This window comes from Aricia agestis, chromosome 4, assembly GCF_905147365.1.
Source record: "Aricia agestis chromosome 4, ilAriAges1.1, whole genome shotgun sequence".
Lineage (NCBI taxonomy): Eukaryota > Metazoa > Arthropoda > Insecta > Lepidoptera > Lycaenidae > Aricia > Aricia agestis.
The window spans coordinates 16,669,045-16,690,713 of record NC_056409.1 but is presented as its reverse complement, the minus strand read 5'-3'; the positions used below and the strand labels follow the sequence as shown (position 1 = coordinate 16,690,713).

The 21,669-nt window shown below is 35.4% G+C and overlaps 1 protein-coding gene across 1 annotated transcript; it reads left to right on the top strand.

Annotated features, from left to right (window-relative positions):
- The first annotated feature begins 540 nt into the window (after positions 1–540).
- LOC121726026 (senecionine N-oxygenase-like) lies at positions 541–20,515 on the top strand. The gene is made up of 8 exons (XM_042113240.1): positions 541–688; positions 12,062–12,255; positions 12,851–12,989; positions 14,192–14,363; positions 16,506–16,778; positions 17,068–17,228; positions 17,829–17,972; positions 19,870–20,515. Exons 1-8 carry the CDS (start codon positions 617–619, stop codon positions 20,071–20,073), a joined length of 1,359 nt encoding a protein of 452 aa, XP_041969174.1. The 5' UTR covers positions 541–616; the 3' UTR covers positions 20,074–20,515.
- The last annotated feature ends 1,154 nt before the right edge of the window (positions 20,516–21,669 follow it).

The window sequence follows — 21,669 nt, the reverse complement described above, 5'->3', positions numbered from 1 at the left end:
AGGGAAGGGAATAGGGTAGGGGTTAGGGGATTGGGCCTCCGGTAAACTCACTCACTCGGCGAAACACAGCGCAAGCGCTGTTTCACGCCGGTTTTCTGTGAGAATGTGGTATTTATCCGGTCGAGCCGGCCCATTCGTGCCGAAGCATGGCTCTACCACGAATATTTTTTTTACGTCCTTGCCTATAAAATATTAATCCTTATATTTTGTAACAAATATAATTAAAATACACTAGACGACGCCCGCAACTCCGTTGCGCCTAAATTCGTTTATTGCACGGAAACCGTTCATTTTTCCGGGATAAAAAGTATCCTGTGTCCTTTCCCGGGAATCAGCGTATCTCCATACCAAACAGCAAAATAGGTTCAACGGTTTGGGCGTGAAGAGGTAACAGACAGACAGACACACCTATTTATAATATGTATTATAGTATGGATTAATTCCTTTACGATCCACATGAGAACAATACACGCGTTTATATCGAGGCTTAATAAAAGTGAGCCGCGAGCCTTGACTGCCAAGGTTGGTCCCTCCACAGCCCCCAGACAAACATTTCTGCCTCATACTCGGCACAGCACAACCGCTCACTTGGCTCTAGTATCGCAATATTATTATTATGTATAACTTCCTCTGGCTAACATTTCTGTGTCTGAGTCCCTTTCTGGAATATGCAGTTGGACTTGCCTTGGTAAGTCTGATTTTATTTTTTTTAATTGAAACTTAATTTTTAATTATATTTAACGATATATACTTATTTATATATTTGTAAACAAGTATTTATAACCTTTTATTAAAATCAAAACATCTACGATTTTTATTTAAATAATATTAAAAAGTTAGGGTTGATAACACTTAAATAATCCGCAAAATAAAGCTTATCTTAAGCCCTCGATTTTTATTTAACCTGTAAATACAAATCCGAATAGAGAGGTATAAATAATTATTGATCCTAATTTGCCAATTAATTTTAATCTAATCCATTGCAGCTAATCGTGTTTCAATATTTATTGTGCAAGGAACAGGTTGTAGTTATTCGCATAACTTGCTTTAGGTATGTTATAATTGTGTTTATGTTTTGTTTACGAGTTAACATAAAGTTATCTGAGATCTGTTAAGTTTATAGCATTTTTTTATAACAAAACTAGGTGAAATTAAAATAATGAGTGTCAACTGTCGGTACAACTCTTTTAACCTCACCAATTGTAACTCAATAATATTATCATTAAGTATAATAAGAAATATCAAATAACCAAAAATTTGATACAGAACAAAGTACCTACGCGCGTGCATCAAACCCTATGAAAAATACATTTATTATTCGTAGGTATAATAATTATACCTAGTATCGTAAAAAAAATCCAAAAAATTAGAGTACCTATACTTATAATTATTATCTACTATAATAAGTATTATACACTATACAGATCATCAGATACAGTACAGCTTTTAAAGCATTATATAACTTTCCTTACTTTGAAACATAATTTAATTATTTTTACGATGCATCAAAGCTTTTTGTAAGAATTAAAACATAAATAAAGTATTTTGTAAGTTCAATTAACAGCTTTTCTACACATGCAACTTTTTATAGCAATGACATATGAAACATTTAAGGGTATTTTTGCCTTATGATATAGATTATAGGCTATTATATATCTACGTTGCGCTACTGGCATTACGTTTAATTTTGTAGTTTTGTAGCTGTTTACGTTTTGAATAATTTTATTTTAAACAACGTAATTAGAAGAACTATCGCACATTCATAAAACGTTAAGGCGATGGAGTACCAAAGGTAAGTAGAGTAGCACGAGTATTTTATGCAAATTATAATCTTTGTGCTATGCTCTGCTCATGAATCAAATGCCATTTTGTAGCATGGTGCAATAAATAATTAATAAATGTGTTAACAACTAAGCCATAAAGGTCTTTTCCGCGATGCACATTATGTGATACTTAAAGCTAGGTTACAAATTACGATATATGTAGAGTCTTTTCTCGCGAGGTCTTTAAGACTATAATTGAGCAATATGGAACCAATTCATATTTTTGATCACATATAATTGATTTCATATACTTAATTGAGCTTCGTAACTTAATCTCTATATTTTATGCCAGGCTAAGAATTTAGAGCTATGTTAAGGTCTACCTTCCCTGCCTAGCAAATAATGTACAGCTTAAGGCGAGGTGAAACCCCATTTTGTTATATCTTGACACCCGATTTACCTAGTTCTAATATAATAACGAAATGTAAAAAATATGAGATATAGAGCACAACATTTAAAAGGATTTAAGCCATAAATATTTTAATAAAAAATAATACTTTCGCTGTAATTAATTTACAAACTCACCTCCGACAAAACTCTTTGTCATCGAAATATAAGTATTAACAAGAATAACTTACATTTTATTTTAATAAATTTTTAATGCATCTACTTTAAAAAGGTCTGAACCGAACAATCTTTTTTCTTAATATTTATTTAGAAAGATATTTAAAAAAACATGAAAAATAGAGAAGATCCGCCCCTAGAAAATATAATTTTATGCTATGCTAATAAATATTAATAAATAAGCTAATAAAAGCTAAAATTAATCTTGTTGCGATGGGTACACGCTTGGTCTTTGGTTGTGTGCAAGGTTATTGTTTTGGATTGAGATGAGACCTCGCCTTAATATGAATGATTTTATGCAGTTCGTCGTCAATATAAGCAAAACTGTATGGGAAAATAATTAGAAATGCAATGGCTTATGGAGGCTAGTACATTAGGTATATACTTATGTTGCTGGGGCCACATTTGGGTGTAATTTAAGCGAAAACTGCCAATATAATCATCACTATACTCCCTTTACTTTTCCGGCGGAAAAATGATCTAACGTAGCTAACTTACTCACTATCGAGATAGTCGCGGTACAGGCAGGTCAATAGTTATGGAAAGTTGCGAGGCGTGTGCAGACTGCAGGCAGGAAACGTTTTGTAATCGCCAATAATTCACTTCAAGTCTCGCCTTATTCGATACAAGAAGGACAAGGTATCCGATGAGTTCATGACGAATGATTAGTCATTTAAATAATGTAGACTGTCTGTAGTCGATAATGTTATTATGATTTACTGTTTTAGGGTGCCGTACCCAAAGGGTAAAAACGGGACTCTGTTACTGAGACTTCGATGTCTGCCCGTCTTTTTAGGAGGGGGGCTCCCATACAAAAACCAGCGCGAGTCCCACTCACACCTGGCCGATTTTTTTCTAAATATTTCAGGCAATGGACAGGGATGAGATTATAATTTATGTAAATAAATAATATGTTTGTCTAATGGATAGCGACAATATCAAGAGATTGGGTATAAATACATGTATTATTTTTTTTGGGTCCCGGGACAAAGAATAGTGCTGACAATCGTAATTTTTTTGCTAATAAATTATGTTAAATAATAAGGACTTCACTACACAGTGATTAAAATTAATACAAAATCTTGGAACCTCAAAATTAAGGTTAATACTAAACTGTATTGCAAGTTAGACGAGCTTATAGTCCTTCGAGCTTAAAGATTAGAATATTTAAAGGTTTGATGAAATGATGGTGTAACTGCGAATCCAAGTTCGTGTGCAGACTGCAGAGGCGGATATAATAATATCAATTAAAAAGACCGGTTGTACTATCAGAGAAGTTGATTCCTAGGCAGATGGGGAACCTTAGTAATTTGGTCGCGTTATGTCAAACCCATCCGACCGATCACAGCTAACATCGAATTGACATAAGCTGACCACATGACGTAGGTCCGTCAACTGCATAGGAATCAATTTCCTCGATGGTACTTACGTGTATTGCACACCGCCTTAACGCCTCTGTGGTCTAGTGGTATAGAGCGCGGCTCTTGACTCGGAGGTCATGGGTTCGATTCCCGCGTTGGAAACATGTTATTCCCAAGTTTGGTTAGGACAATGCAGGCTGATCACCTGATTGTCTGACAAGTAAGATGATCCATGCGTCGGATGGGCATGTAAAAAGTCGGTCCTGCGCCTGATCTCTCGCCAGTCGTGTCGGTCGTCCGTCCCACTGGGTTATGAGAGTAAAGGAATAGAGAGTGCTCTTGTGTACTGCGCACACACTTGGACACTATAAATTACTCCTGCGTAGCTGGCCTAGTTTCAATGAAACCGGCCACCGTCACCGAAACCGGTGTGGGAGCTATTATTATTATTATTATTATTAGTATTGCACACCATAAATCATCATTGGTACCTTAAGAACTATAAGGGTCAGTACACATTGCGACGTGACGAGGCGATGCGTTGCGTTTTATCGCAACTTTATTTACGACTAGATGACGTCAGCGTTGCGTCAAAAATCGTTTATATTTATTATATTTATAAAAAGTGCCCTATTTCCTTTCCCGGGACTCAAAGTATACAATATTTCAGAAAAATCGATTCATCAGTTTAGGCGTGAAGAGGTAACAGACAGATAGATAGACACACTTACACACTTGCGGATTTATAATACTAGTGAGCATGAAGAAAATACACATTGAGTAGGTCGAAGGATAATAATATATTACTGCAATGTTTTCACGCTAGGGACAGCAGCAGCATAGACAGTAAATAAAAAGTTTTATTTGACGTTTGACAACGTTTCTGGCATCTGATGTGACGTGTGCAGCATGTCAGTTTTTGGTCGGATTGCTAGTAGCCGTAGGTAGCGTCAGCTCTGCTCCGATCTTTACGTCATATTGCCTATTGACATTTGACAATATTGCCGCCAATGAGTGTAATCCGTAGGTAGGTACTGAATAGTACGAAACCCTTCGTGGCATTGAAATGTAACTGACACTTGGTGTTAAAAAAAAGTCAGCAAAAAACGAAGTGTAGAGTAAAACAAAAAAACCGGCCAAGTGCGAGTCTTACTCACGCATTAAGGGTTCCGTACCATTATAGAGCAAAATTAGGCCAAATTGTGATTTTTGTATGGGAGCACCTCTTAATTTTTTATTTAATATTAATATTATTGTTAAATATTCAAGTACACATAAAATTAAGGATTGTGTGAAAAATTCAAGTACCTACCTGTTGCTATTATTGATATAAAGCAAAAAAGGCCAAAAAAATCACGTTTGTTGTATGGGAGCCCCTCTTAAATATTAATTTTATTTTGTTTTTAGTATTTGTTGTTATAGCGGCAATCGATATACATAATCTGCGAACCGTTCTTGAGTTACAGCCTGGAGATATACAGACGGACAGACAACGAAGTCTTAGTAATAGGGTCTCGAAAACCCTTTGGGCACGGAACCCTAAAAAGATTTTAACGGGAATACTTTCGAACAGATAAATATTAGAGACTTTAGGAGATAACTTTGTCAATTATCTAAATTTTAACATTCACCATATAAAAATCAATGAGAACGACTAACGACTTAACGAGTATGAAACTCGTTTCTTATTAAATGTAAGCCTTCTCGCTAAAGGCAATTGTTCTTAGTTTTTGTTGTTTTCATTATATAAGTGCGAATCATAATTCCGAGAATAATAGAGACTATTATTTTTGATTAATCGATAACAAGTAACAACACACTTTGTTAATATAATTTTTATTGTTTCCTACTCAAATATTTGGCTAATCTTATTTAAGCAGGGTAACAAAGGGCACATTTTATCAAATTCGATTTAGTTATTTAGGGTTTATACATTGGAAACAAACTAGTTCCTCCTAGATAGACAGGATAGAATAAAATAGCATAATATAATATTGAACACTAACTACTAAGCTATAAGTTATTTCGAGTACTCAAGCGACTAAACGCGGCGCTCGTTTATGTCGTTTGTATGAAAATATTATTAAAACTTTTTGACACGTTCCATTTTTTTTTTAATTTAATTTAAACACTTTATGCAACTATTTACAAAGGTTTAATGCCTTGTGGTATTCACTACCAGCCAACCTTAGGGTGATAATGAGAAGCTATTTTAGAACATACTTAATGTTATTAAATGAAGACCTAGTTGGTTTAATTTTGTAGATTGTAAAAACTTTATCGTGTGTAGGGCAGGGGGTAATATTGTTATAATTAATGATTAACTTCAATACTAAGTAAAAAATAAACTTAAGACTTATAAAGCATAATTCTGTAAATTGTAAAAAAATAATAATTTTGTGAATTTTTATCGTGTGTAGGACGATTCGGTCCACATAATTATATCTCTGCTTCGTTAGGTAACAGTGTCAAGGGGAAATATGATGTACGACACGAGAATACCAAGAAGACATTATTTTATGCACGAGGAAAGTTAATAAGTGCTTGAACAATGAACATGTTAAAATCCTTGGAGTCATTTTTATTTCTTTACTAGATTTTTTCGTAACTTCCCTGCACCAAAATTTGGTTTAAAAGAGGTTTATAGTAAATAGGTACCTACTTGTATAGAAAATTCTTGATCGTTCTAAAGTTATTTTAATGTGAAATAAAAATATTAAAAATATCATATTAAAACACTGAAATGCATAAAAAGTCTTTAAATTTACACTCAAAAATATTTTGAATGCATGTAACCTAAATTTTCATTTTTCGACGCGTGTAGAGACTAGAGTCATGAGTCATAATAGTATCTTTCGATGTGTTGTGAAAATGACTTTACTTATAACAATTATTGGTACAATCGATGGTATCGAGCAAATTGATTCCTAGATAGTTGACCGATACCTACGTCATTTGGTCGGCTATCGGCCGTTCCCATTATTTGATCTATCTCTGGTTTTGCCCTACTAGAGATAGGAATGGCTCACATTAGACATTGGAGACATATATTTTATGTCAATTCAATGTTAGCTGCGATCGGTTGTATGTAAAACCAGTGATAGATTGAATATTGGGAACGGCCGTATATTAATTAAATTTGTTAGCTGAGATCGGCAAATAGAATTCTTTGGTGATCGGTCGGATGGGTTTGACTTAACGCGACCAAATTACTTAGGTCCGCCTATGAATCAATTTCTTCGATGGTACATAAATTGCTTTTAGCTATTTATCCCTTTTTAGGGTTCCGTAGTCAGCAAGGAACCTTTATAGTTTCGGTCTGTCCGTCCGTCTGCCTGTCCGCGGTTTTTCTCAGAGGCTATAAGGTCTACAAAGCTGTAATACGGCATGAATGCACATCTTAATGATGCTGCCAAAACTGTATTTAAAATCTTAAAAAATAAATAAATTACGATACACATCAATGCGGGGGTGTTTTTTTTCGCATCCACCCCACACACGGTGGGGTGGACGCGAAAAAAAAACACCCCCGGCGGTGTCGTCGAAAAGGTTTTTTAAAATATTATGAGTATTCAAAGATTATTTTCCGATTTAGGGATCCATTTGTGAAATATGAAGTTTTAAAGTGGAAAAAATCGTTAGAGTCCAACGTCTCCCCCTACTACCAGCTAAACGGTTGCTTCTGGAAATGTGAGAAAATTCACGGGAGTAGGAAATATGCTGAATTTAAAAGGAAAACTATTACGGCTAAGAAGACTTCATAAGTTTTTAAGTAATAGTCGATCAACTAAAAAAAATGTGTGTTTTGAACTTTCGTTCAAAATTCTTTGAACGTAACTGAGATGATATTGTTTTACACTAAAACACGTTATAAATGCGCATTCATTGACCATACAAAAATTATAAAAAACTAGCGGTACTACGGAACCCTATAATTATTGCACGTGGCACGACACGCACTTGACCGGTTTTTCAATTTGTAGCTACACATTAGGCGAAAATGCTACCGGAAAAAATGTATGTAGTGTTTCCCCCCTAATTGTGATTTGTGGCGGAAACTCAGCCTAATGAGTTTTTATATTAAAAAATGTATTGTTATTTGGTCATTCCGTGAGAATGACTAATGTTAATGTTATTGTTTGTCCCATATGAAAATGACACTAAGCTGTGGGAAGTCCCACTTTTGTTATCAAAGTATACATGTAATTAAAAACATATTGCCCTCATAACAAAATTGAGACACTACCAAAGAAAAAAAATACGCTACATTTGTGTCAACTGTGACATTTTAGTAATGACATTTAAACAAAGTGATACTTACTATTGGCCAGAATTTCGGAACGAATCGAGTTTGATCGAGTGTGTGTGTGCGTCATTAGGGCTAGCCAGCTAGCCAGTATACTGGGTTTTATTTCAGAACTTACGCTTTGTTACTAACGCACCAATTAAACCATAATTTATTAATTTGGAGTTTGGACTAGTTGCAAAAAGTTTATTTGCTATTTCAAAATAATATTTAGATCTTTATCATTATGACCGAATTTGTTTCGTCACTAGGTAAGTCATCATTAAGGTGATAACGATTTTTATGACCTGTCTTGCCTTGCAGATAGGATTCTCATGAACCTCAATATAACGTCAAGTCCATCGAATTAATTCTTTAGATTTTAAAAAAAGATATTGGATACTGGCTATATTATAAAAGGTAAGCTGATGTTCAGTTCAAGGGATATTTTTACAGGAGTTTATATTTAAAACTATAATATGAACCGGTGAACTTCCTATCACTTTTCTCCTAATAGGAGAGGAAAGGTTTATACCTTTCCTAGACTTTCAATACTAAAATTACCCAAATCGGTTCAGCTGTTTTCGATTTTTAGCAATGACAAACAACATACGTTTCATATTATTCAGATTAGTTATCACATTCGTTGCAAGCCAATTAAAATTTTTAATTGGCTTTCAACGAATATGATAACTTTTGCAACGAATATAATAAGTTTCTATATTCGTCCAGCAGCACTTTTAATTTCAAAGTGCTGCTGGACGAATAGAGAAACTTAAATTACCGCTAAAACATTACAAACTGGACACTAGCTACTGCATCGAAACACTTTGTTTGCATATTAGTAATTTACGACAAAGACTGTCCACGGAATTAATACATAATTTGTACCGCAAATGCATACGTAATAGTTTACGCAATATGAAAAGCGGGTTAAGAGGTATGTTTGGCTCTGCATGCTAATATTAGTTTCGTTAGATTTTACACTGGTCATTAGACTATTATAAGTATGATAAGTCTAAATAGACTTGTCATAATATTATGATAGTCAAATCTCATCCTTTCATATCATAGCAAAGACTTAAGAATCTCTTGTAGGATCTATTAGGCTCTATTTTAATAAAATAGATAATTTTACTTAATGAGCTTTAATTTAAAAGCTTTTATTTAACTTGCTCTGTATGTATGTTCGGGTGAAATTTGGAACTTAATTTTGAAGTAGATATTAATTCTAATTTGCAGCAATTTGCTTGTTAACCTTACTATAATTAAAGTCTTTAACTCCTTGTGTCTTGTGTGTACTAAAACGCGGTATTATAATATTATAGTCTCAGTAAGGATCTACGGTCTACCATTTAAGGGCGTGATTTTTAGACTTCAAATCATCCATACTAGTTAAATATTATTTATGCAAACGGATATGACCTGTTAATCAGCCTGTTATGTTTTTTTTACTCAAACCACTGATCCGATTTAAATAGAGTTTGATTTCAGCAAAATGTATGGCTACGATAGCTGCGGACAACATTTAGTTTTTAATAATAAGCAAGAAAAAATAAATGATTACGTACTGTGCAGCTCTACCTACTCATACTACAATGAGGTGGATTTTTTGTATTTCCTCCGATCTTTCCTTATTTGTACTGGACGCACGTACGTTCAATGTCACAGTAATTGGCCGCGTAACATAATTTAATTGAAAAAATATGGATCTTTTGTGTCAGTTTATTTTAAGTTTCTAAATCGTGATGCAATGCACTCATATGGCTGGTCACAAATGACCGTAGTCAATTTAAGATCTGTTTTGCTTAACGCAGTTTTTTAGTGCAATTGCATAGGGCAATACGCAGACTAAGAGGAGGTAATTTTTTGTTGCAAAAAAATGTACGCTGACCGCTGTTGTTCATGTTTTATACAGAAATTCTGTTGTATGAAATACGAAGTGGCTTTAAGGAAATCCTACTAATCCTACTAATATTATAAAGGCGAAAGTTTGTTTGGATGTATGGATGTATGGATGTATGGATGTTTGTTACGCTTTCACGCAAAAACTACTGAATGTATCTTAATGAAACTTTACAATAATATAGCTTATACATCAGAATAACACATAGGCTACAATTTTAACCGAATTTCAAAATGGGGGAGGTGTTATGTTCGTTTTTTTATATTCAACGATTACTCTGCCGTTTGTGAACCGATTTTAAATATTTTTCTTTTGGCATACAGAGTGTCATCCCAATTTGGTACTATACTCACAAAAGTGGTGATCTGATGCTGGGAGCCATGGGTAATCGTGGGAACTCCACAAAATTTATATGGAAACATGTAGTGACTTCGGTTTCGTGAGAAGTAGTCTAAGCATATGCTACCAACAAGTAAGATTTTGCACCAAGGTATACCATGATTGGGTTGGGAAGTTGCTGAGTTTCGGCATTGTTTTAAGAACGGAAAGCAATATGCTACTATGCAAATTACATTCATCATCATCATCACTACCATATTATACCTTATATGCATCCCATGATTATGAGCCTATTATTGGTACCTACTTTTCATAGTCATTTAGATCAAGATTCGATTTTGTCAAGCGAAAAAATATTTGTTTGATTGATTGAACACGCTAATCTCAGGATATATTGGTCCGATATATCCTGAGATTAGCTACTTGACCGAGCTTCGCTCGGTATTCGATAAAACACGAATAAAATGACATTTTCTAAATAGGATTCCTAGCTAGAACGATTTATCGCCCCCAAAACCCCCTATATATAATTCTTGTATATATATATATATATATATATATATATATATATATATATATATATATATATATATATATATATATATATATATATATATATATATATCTTTAAACGAACAAGAATTGAATCGAAGATTTAAGATAGTTCAGTGTTAGATAGCTCATTTATCAAAGAAGGCTATTTTATCACGCTAAAACTAATAGGATCGAAGAAACAGAGAAAATGCGGTTAACGGAAAATTATTAGAAAGGGTTTATCTCACGAACTACTCAAGCAATTTTGTATGTTATTTGGCACAGATAACTAGAGAAATAAGAGCTATTTTGTTATATCTATTATATCTATCTCCTAATTTACACGGGCGAAGCCGCGCGGGACATCTAGTGAAGAATAAAGTAGGTACGTGTGTCTTTTTTATGCACTCGCTATTCGTAGTAGGTAAAAATAAGTTATGTAGGGTTTGCCTGTAGCTTAATATAATTATACTTAATGATGATGATCATAAAGCGGGTATCTAATCTAAAATTATGCTTCAGAGGTTCAAAAGAAGATCTTTCGATCGAGCGAGGTGCGCTCGGTCAGGCCGAAGTCAACTTAAATTGCGTGGATACTACATGCGAGTCAATCAATTCAATACAAATTTAGAAATGTATTTACGCGTCGCGTTGCGGTCTGAATTTATCCTTAAGAGGATACACCAGGGGCTAGAGAAATGAAAAAAAAGTACGTGTAATATCTATAGCTGTCTCCCTTACCTCAAGCCTATACCGCAGAACGCGATAGAGACAACTACAGAAAATCCAGAAAATCAACGATTCGTTGTCCCCTGATTCCTTCTCCAAAACTTAACCGATTTAAGTATTTTTTTCATTAAAGATTAAAAAAAGGCTTGAGCTGTGTTACTATGTTTTGCTTTTTTTTGTATAATCTAGCCAAATCTGTTTTCTGGATGTTTGAACACAGCGGAAAATCTGGCCATTTTTTTAGGTTTTTGAACGTTAATATCTTATTTAATAATTAAATTATGAAAAAAAAGAAAACATAGGGACATTGTATTAGTGGCCGTAGATATTCAGGAAAAAAATTATAACTCTACTAGCATTATCCAGGGAGGAAACAGGGGACAACGTTTGTATGGAAAAAATGGCGGTGTGGAATCCTCTTAACGTCGCACCGACCTTAAAAAATGCAATAGCGTGATCCAGGATTGTGAGTTGTTTGGTGATGATGATGATGGTCATAATAGTAATTTCCTTCCCGCAGCCAGACTCCCGGACGTGCGTGATCGGCGCGGGGTACTCCGGTCTGGCGGCGGCGCGCTACCTCAAGCAGTATGGCGTCAACTTTACAGTCTTCGAGGCGTCCCGCCACTTCGGTGGGACCTGGCGTTTCGACCCCCACGTGGGCACGGACGAGGACGGCATACCGGTGTTCACCAGCATGTACAAGAACCTTAGGTGAGTGTATACGCTTTGTATGAGCGATTCTAGGCATTTTAATTTTAAAGGCAGAGTCTGGAGTTAGGCACGGCCTCTATACCTGCCTACTCTGAGCTTTAGGTTTCTAGGTGCTCGCAACCTCTTAGGGACCTGGGGAACTATACATTACTATCGACTAAGATGTTCGACCAAGTAAATCGCTTAGCAGCACCGTCGAATAGTGCACTCGTACACATAATATCTTAATACATAGTTCTTCTTTTGTGTTCTAATCTAACTGGCCAAACGGGAACTTTGTGGATTTTTATAAGCCAACAGAAGTTCTAGTATGCTGTTCCTCGTTATCATTTTTCGTCAAGTTAGACTGGGCTTTTTGATGCCAGTAAATAAGGTATGAACTATCAAAGGTTTTAATTATTTTCTTGATTTAAAAAGTTAATTACAAATAGTTCTACATATCCATGTTAGCATAAGCTCTTCTCGCATGCTCATATCCATGTGGCACCACTTGACTGTCAAGAGGTTTTTCCAACGTAAGAGATAAAGACAACAACGTGGATTAGCGTATGCCGGTATAAATAATATTAAAAAAATAGTATAACTACTTTTGCAGAACCAACACACCACGGATGACGATGGAGTACGGAGGGTATCCCTTCCCTGAGGGTACTCCCTCGTATCCTACAGGAACCTGCTTCTACAAATACTTGAAGTCGTTCGTGAAACATTTCGGTTTCGAAGAAAACATACAGGTTCGTTGGATTCCCAAACTTTTTTCCAAAATTCAAATTTTAACAGGTTTTAAATCTTTAGATCAAACTCAATCAATTTTGTACAATGACGTCAATGGACTTTTGGATTAGATTAAGCATCATTATGAGGTCATTATTATAATATATGTTAATATTCAGTTGTTTAATGGGTTAAAGCTCCTACTCTTTTCTTTACAATTAAAAGTTTAAGTGGAGGTTAAAACCATAAATAAAATTTATGTTCCACTTCTTATAGTTATTGGAAAATAATGTAAATTAGATCTACTGTTTTGTATAGGTGATAAAATCCAAAAATCGCAAATAAAATTTTGCAATGACTCAGCGGTGTTCGGTTCGGTGACTCTTCATGTTTGGGTCTCGATAGAATCTTTAAACAAATCATATTTTTCATGGAACTCAATATAGCCAACCTGTTTACCCGTATATTCACCCAAAGTTATACCCAAAATATAAAATTCCTAATGATTTTTTAGAATTTTATCCTACAAAATGTAAATTGGCAATAATTTCTAAAATTGGGTCTGTAGCATTGACCGCGAGGTGAACAAACAAAAATGAATAAAACATACAACCTACGGAATAGTTTTCAAAAATGATTGCTCTCTTTTTAAAACGGTAGATAAGTGCTATAGTGGGATTTAAACATAAACACTGGCATTCAGATATTATTGTAGAGTCGACGCTTAAAAAGAGATTGAGAAAGACAGAGTCTATCAAAGATCTACCAAATAAATAGTTACGGAAATCGATTCTTATGGCTGCCATACTCGCTACGATCTACCGGAGAGGTATACCAGCAGGTATACTACACACATTCCGGTCTACCTGCGCAGGTAGACCGGAATGTGTGTGGAAATAGACCCGTGCAGTTTTTTGAAGTCTGGAGCAAAATCGAAAATCAATAATATTCTTTCGAATGACACCTGCGCAGACATACCTGCCAGGTGACCTCTCCGGTAGACCGTAGCGTGTATGGCTAGGCGGGCAGGCGCCGGACTTATGTATATCAATGATCGGTTTATATAAAGTCTATAGCCACGACAAATTTAAAATTCGTATTAGTACTTCGTACTAATACGAATTTTAAATAAATAAAAAAAAGTTTATGTCTCTCTAAATAACCTTCTCAACTTCTGGAACTCAAATTATATTCTAGCAAAGCTCTGACCGTAATGTTTTAGTTCCGCAGTTACGTAATGTCGGTGAAATGGGCCAATCGGCACTGGGAGCTGACGTACATGAACACGGCCGATAGGGCCAACTACACCGTGCCGTGCGACTTCGTCATCGTCGCCAGCGGACAGTACATCAAGCCGAAGATGGCCAGCTTCCCGGGAATGGATACTTTCAGAGGTAGGTTTGTTAAAGGGGAACAGAGTTCGTAGCCGAAGTCCCTTTCGTTAAAAACTATGACGAAATTCGTTATCAAAATGTATGAGATTTGACATTAGTCTTCGAAAGCGAAATGTCATTTAGTGATGGCTTATGTCAAATCGTATACATTTTAATAACGAATTCCTTCATCGTTTTTGACGAAAGATACTTTGTCTAAGGGGGCAGTCAAATCATTCGGGGTAGTCACATAAAATTCAATAGTTTCAACGAGGTTAGATTGCAAGGATTTTTGACACAACGCATCGCTGATGGCGCTAGCGATGCCTCTATCTTTGCTGTCGAAATTATCGAATGCGATTTGAGTAAAGACCTTTTAAGTTTTAATAGTGCTCCAACTTAGATTTTTATGGAATTATGCACAAAAAATGAAGAATGTAGACCAGAAATATAGTATCTGCACTGTACACACCCAGGTTTATTTGCTATAGTGGTTTCTTATTTCTATTGTTTCAGAAAATGTTTATTATAATATGCGCTTACAGTAAAATTCTTAAACTCTTAGATAATTAACCTCAGCGAAAAATTCGCGATCGTTCACGTAACATGCTCTATTGTTTCACACCGCGGAAGTCGAACCTATGACACCTTGGGGTCAAGAGAAAGTCTCCGATTTACCACTAGACCACATCACCACACTAGACTACGGAAGTTATAGATTTTACAATTTCAGATTATGCTTTGTCAAATCTTTTTCCTGAAATATTTTATCATGGTGCTGTAGAGGCCGCACTCTGTGATAGTTAAATGTTAATTCATACTTAACGTAGTACTTAACTGATTGACTAACAAATAATGTTAAGTACCTGGATGACCGAGCTTTGCTCGGTATAGCAAACACTCATTGACTTCGTGTTACTTAATTACGCCATCTGCTGGTCGTTAAAACAATTAGTTGCTAACAAAATAGTATTATTATTCGCCAATAGATGTCAGGAAGAGTCATATTTTTCAGTTTATCGATTATCGATAAAACACGACATTTGCTAAAAATGATTCCTAGCTAGATCGATTTATCGCCCCTGAAACCCCCTATATACTAAATTTCATGAAAATCGTTGGAGCCGATTCCGAGATTACAATTATATATATATATATATATTTATATATATATTGAATTGCTCGTTTAAAGATATAAGAATATTGAGCTAAGAATCAAATCCACTTGCTGCTCTTTATATGCAATTCCGTAACGAGTTTTGACCACATTGAATGCCAAGCTGATCAATTGAGTTGATTTTTAAAATTAATGTCTCGCTATGTTTGAAATAACACACATTCATAACTTTTATAGTTATGTAGCCTATAGCATTATATTGAATAAAATATGTTTAATGAAGCTTTAATCTTTAATTGCTCGTGCACAATTACATCCGCATATTGCATAACATTTTTATAACTTCTCGGAATCTTGCTTGGATTATAGTTTTTTATTTATTAGGGAAACAAACTAGGTTTTAAACGTGCATTAAGTGTTGTGTAACAATCCCAAATTTACAAAATTATATTGTACGGTGCGCACAATCTTTTTATGATAGTTTGATATTGATTTGATAGAGAGCGAGAGAAAGTCAGTTTTTGATACTGATGTCGTTTATTGATCGACTGATAGAATGATATGAGTACGCGCGGAATGATTGATGACCGAATGCGAACTGAAGTTATTGCAAACAATTACTTAAATCGAGTCATTTATTGTCTCTTTCCTCTAATAGTTGTGGGACTGTAGGGCTAGATTGGCATAACAGCTCATGTCGTCTCCATTAAACGAAGTTAAATTGTGTAAATGATATTTGACTAAAATAAGTATTATGAAGCAACGGAATAATAAAATTTCACACAGAATTGTCGTAACTTAAAACATAAACTGTGATGTAAAAACACTAATTAAAGTTGATCTTTGTATACGGTTACTTAATATGTAGAAACTATGTAAATTTCATTACTTACCACCATCAGAGTCGCGATTCTCAAATCTCAAATAGGTACTTTGTAAACCTTTATACTGATGCGTAAGATATCTAACGAAAATCGCACCTATACAAGAGAACTTACGAGTAGAAAGTCGACCCATATAGTTTTTCATTTTACACGTTTTTTCAGGCAAAATCATCCACAGTCACGATTATAGGGATCCAGCCCATTACGAGGGACGAAGGGTTCTTCTCCTAGGTTCCGGAGCTTCCGGTCTCGACCTGGCCATGCACCTGAGCAACGTCACAGCCAAACTCGTCCACAGTCACCACAGGAAGTACAACGAACCCTACTTCAGCGACAGATACGTCAAGAAGCCTGATATAAAGGAGTTCACTCCGAATGGCGTGATCTTCGAAGATGGCACGTTCGAGGAGATCGATGATGCTATATTTTGTACTGGTAAGTGGTTTTCATATTGCTAATTGTAAAGCAGTAAAAAGTAGTGGACCTAGTCTGGTGATAGTTCGCTGTTTTGTATCATGTAGCAGCAATTATAAGCAAATTTCATTGGAAGTTAACATGTTCTCCGCGCAAATTTGCTTATTGCTACGAGTCCTACGCAATTACTGTCAGCGCCGCTTCTATATTTTCTAAGCAGGTGTTTGAAACTCGAGGCCCATGATAGCACTTGCTACATCCATCGCATACTTACGTCCACTTACACACACACTGGTTTCTGTCTCTTCAGGTTACTTTTACAGCCACCCGTTCGTAGACAAGAGCTCGGGTTTGACGTTGTCGGGCAAGTTCGTGCTGCCTCTGTACCGCCACATCGTCAACATCAGACACCCCAGCATGACCTTCCTGGGTGTCGTTAATGTTGTTATAACGAGGACTATGGATGCTCAGGTCAATTACCACTTATTATAAAAGGGATTATTTTTTTGAGCACTTAGACTGGCCATGGACCGCAAGTTGCAGTTGGAAAATTTGCACCGACGCGACCGCGCGATCCGTGTATTGAATTTAGTATGAAAACTGGATTTCGCCGTGCGGCGACCGCATTTTGCAGCCGGTTTCGGCTGCAAAATGCGGTCGGTCTATGGCCGGCCTTACAGAAATTGTCGCGGAGCGCTTTTCTTAGTTGAGACATTTCGGCTAGGTACTTTCCAGCGGCTGTAGTGACGAAAGAAAGGTCGGGAACAAGAAAAGTGATACGCGATTAAATCCACAAGTGATAAAGACAATGAACAGTATTCACGTAAACATAAGATAAAATCTGTTACATAGTACCTGACAAACCCATTTTGGATATTATACTGCATTAGGAAATTGTTTTTGATGCTTTAGAATTAGCTAGATATTATATGGAACGAATTCGTATTCATCATAAAGATCACAAATTCAAATATACATCTACATAAGTATATTAGAACCAGACGTATTTTGCATCTAGGCAATTGCCTAATGCCTATGAGTATGTTGCTAACAGTAAAAAAATCCTCATAGGCGGAGTACGTAGCCTCTCTGATCGCGGGCAAATTCAAGTTGCCATCACAGGAGGACATGCTGAGGAGCTGGCTGGACCACGTCCACACTCTGCAGGCCAACAACAAGAAGATCGTCGACGTCAACACTGTTGGTGACGACATGGTAAGTACTAGCTATTACCTCATGTGTCGAGATCCATCGGGAACATCCATCCAATGTACCATCGAAGAAATTAATTCATATAAAGGCAGTTGATAGACCTACGTCAGTTGGTCGCGTTATGTCAATTAGCTATGTCCAGACTATGCTCTTTCGTCTGCAATTTTCGTCATCATCTATCATTCAACTTTCGTTTTGGCGCATTCAATTATTGAATACGTCAACGAACGCAACGCCAACATTGTCATTTTTGTTTTTTGGATACGGTCAGAGGGCATGCGTCGCGGGCATGCCTCACATTCGCTGTTGACTGCGCTATAACGCATGCCCTTGACGAACAGAAAAAGGCACAGTGTGGACAAAGCTATTAGCTATGTCCACATTATGCAAATTCATCTTCAATTTTCGTCATCTTCTTTTTATTCAACTTTTGTTTGGCATACTCAATAATTGAATGCGTCAAAATCCACCCGCGTTGAAAGAAAACACTTTTCTTTCAACGCGGGTGGATTTTGCGTAGCGAGCGCTACGATTTCAAAGCGCGTCACGGGCATACCTCACGTTCGCTGTTGACTGAGCTATAACGCATGCCCTTGATGAATAAAAAAAGGCACAGTGTGGACAAAGCTATTCAGTATTAAGTCGTGATCGGATGGCTGGATTTGACGTAACGCGACCAAATTACGTACGTCCGCCAACTGCTCATAAGCAGTTGGCGGACGTACGTAATTTGATTCATAAATCAACTTCTCTGATCGGGTTTTGTGAAGCCCTGCCGAAAAACATTGACTTTGTATAACTCATCTAAATAACGTAAGCCCGCCATCTTATTGTGAATACATTTTTCAGACAGTTCCTTTTAGGGATAATGTTTTGCCTGTCTGTTGATTCAAAGTCTTACTGTTATGTCTACCAAGATCGTTTAGTAGGCGTAGCGTGAATAAGTAACAAATATCCGTTCATTTTGTTATAGTGTCTCTAATTCTCTACTAACGTTTGACTATTGTGTTTTCAATGACCCTGTGTTTTAATTGTTTTCATACAGTTTGTAGTTGAGATAAGAGTATGCCTTTATTGATTGCAATTGTGTAATTGTGTATATATTTATTAGCATTAATTAATAAAGTGATAATAATTTTTACAATGCTTCAACTGTTTACTATAGTTGTTTCATTACATATATATCGATCGATATAAAAATATACTTTTTTTATAAAATTAATTAATACCACAGAATAGATAATAGGCAATAACCAATACCCAAATTCTTAATCCTTGAAACTTGGTGTCGATGGGCCTTTCGATGAAACGAAACTCAGAGTACTAGAAAAAGATAAGTGCTTTCTTAAAACTTTTCTCAATTCACTTACAATCATTATGTAGATAATACTTAGGCTAATAGTCAATTAAAAAATAAGACTATTTTGAAAAGTATGTATGTTCACACAAATGTACCATTAAACTTAACAAGGCCTTGAACTTGGCTGTTTTATCGACAAATCATGACTGATGCTAATAATATACCTACTATAACTTTACAAGAACTACAAACCTATTCGATACGTGACCGGATATTTCTGCAATGAGACAATGGCAATTGGCATATTCGTATTACTTTTTTATTTGATGTCTAGGACAGGGCTATTTACGTTGTTAAAACTTAAAAGCGCTTCGAACATCATAGCTCTTGGTACACTATATTTTGTTACTCAGGTAAAATAATTTTAAAAACAAAATCTGCAGATTATAATGTAGACAAATTACTTATCTATCAATATTTATATTTACCACACACGCGCATTTTTGCATTGCAATTAGTTAATTATGCAGCACGAATACGACAAACCGTTTAAGCAAAAAATATAAAAAAAAAAACTCAGGACTTGCATTTTTTTTTCAGGATAACTACTTCGCGAACCTAACAGCGGAGGCGGGTGTGGCCCGCGTGCCGCCTATATACAAGGAGATCAGGGACTTCAACGCCGTCAACAGACTGGACGACCTGCTCAACTACAGAGACTACGACTATGAAGTACTCAGTCAGCACGACTACAAGCGGTCCTACATGGGACAGAGGAGTTTACAATGTCCTCTCGAGATTTAGGTTTATATAGTACTCGCCAGTAATTAAAAATCGAAATATTATGTAAAAATTGCAGATGGTAGCAAACAGTGGCGTAGCTTGCCTCCGGGCGCCTCGTAGCAAAAAATTTTTGAGTAGCAGAAATCTTGTTGAAATCTTTTCTAACACGTTTGGGGACCCTATGTATTTCGTGGGATATAAATGTCGATACGATAGAAGGAGCTCAGAAATTGCAAGTGAGTTAATTTTGGGACTGCAATATAATAATTACTATGAAATAATTCTAATATCAGATTACGAACAAAATCAAAAATATATCTACTTTAAGCTTTAAATAATAATTAATTAATGTATTTAATACTTAATAATAAATGTTACCAATAGTATATTATGCCAGTGTCCATAGAATAAACGTAGACGGTAGAATAATAAATTTATGCAAATAAAACTACGTATAACATAATTTCAATTTTGTTCTGTTTTGTAACATCAATAGAAAATTACAAGAAATGTTTCTGACACGAATTTTATATAATAAAAATCTCTTATATAATAAATAGAAACTATTGTCTAATATTTGCTCTACAAAATTCGTAGAGCAAATATATATAAAATTATTTATCTGTCGAGTCATTATAATAAATCGATAGATAAATTCTAAATTATGGACCGAACTTGTATTTATATCTATCCTTTTCGTCTATCAACCTCCTTGTAAAGTTGTAGTCATCCAAAACGGTGTATTCATAATTTCTGTAGGTGTAGAGATTCTCTATTTTTGTTTTGATGTCCGCTAGGTACAGTTTGGCCATGACAGGCGGCACTTTATATGTTCCTGACTCTATTGAAAGACGTTCGTAGTATTGATCCTGGAAAAATAGAGATTGGCTTTACTCTTCAACCTGTGCAATAACTGAAATTATGCTTAATAAAGAGGAACATTTAAAGCGTTTGAAAATAGTGTCGGATTGTATGGATGAGTAGCGCAGGCCCTTCTTCCTTTGTTTTTTAACGTATCGAAGGTATAAGAAGACTAATTTGTCATTTTTTATTACCAAATTATTAAACACTATCGAGGTCGGCAACTTTTTGAATTCGAAAGAGTCTAAATTATTACTTTTATACCTTTATATAGTGATATTATGGAAACATATTGTGTTTGTTAATTGTATGGCAAGCGACCTTTATGTCAATTAAATACTACTAGCTGTTTGACCGAGCCTTGCTCGGTATTCGATAAAACACGAATAAAATGACATTTTCTAAAAATGATTCCTAGCTAGATCGATTTATCGCCCCCGAAACCCCCTATATACTAAATTTCATGAAAATCGTTGGGGCCGATTCCGAGATTCCAATTATATATTTATATACAAGAATTGCTCGTTTAAAGATATAAGATATATAAACTGTAAGCTCAGAAAAACTTAGGAAATTATAATAAAATAAGCATCGATACATTGAGTAGATGTTATTGTTAAGCAAGGGAGGCAAAACGAAAAAGGAAATCTATATAATATACACCTATTTAAGAAATCTTAATCCCTACTTAGAAAGACCATTAAATGAAAAGCCTAAAACCAAACGAATGAGTGAACTGAAAATAACTAAGAAAAG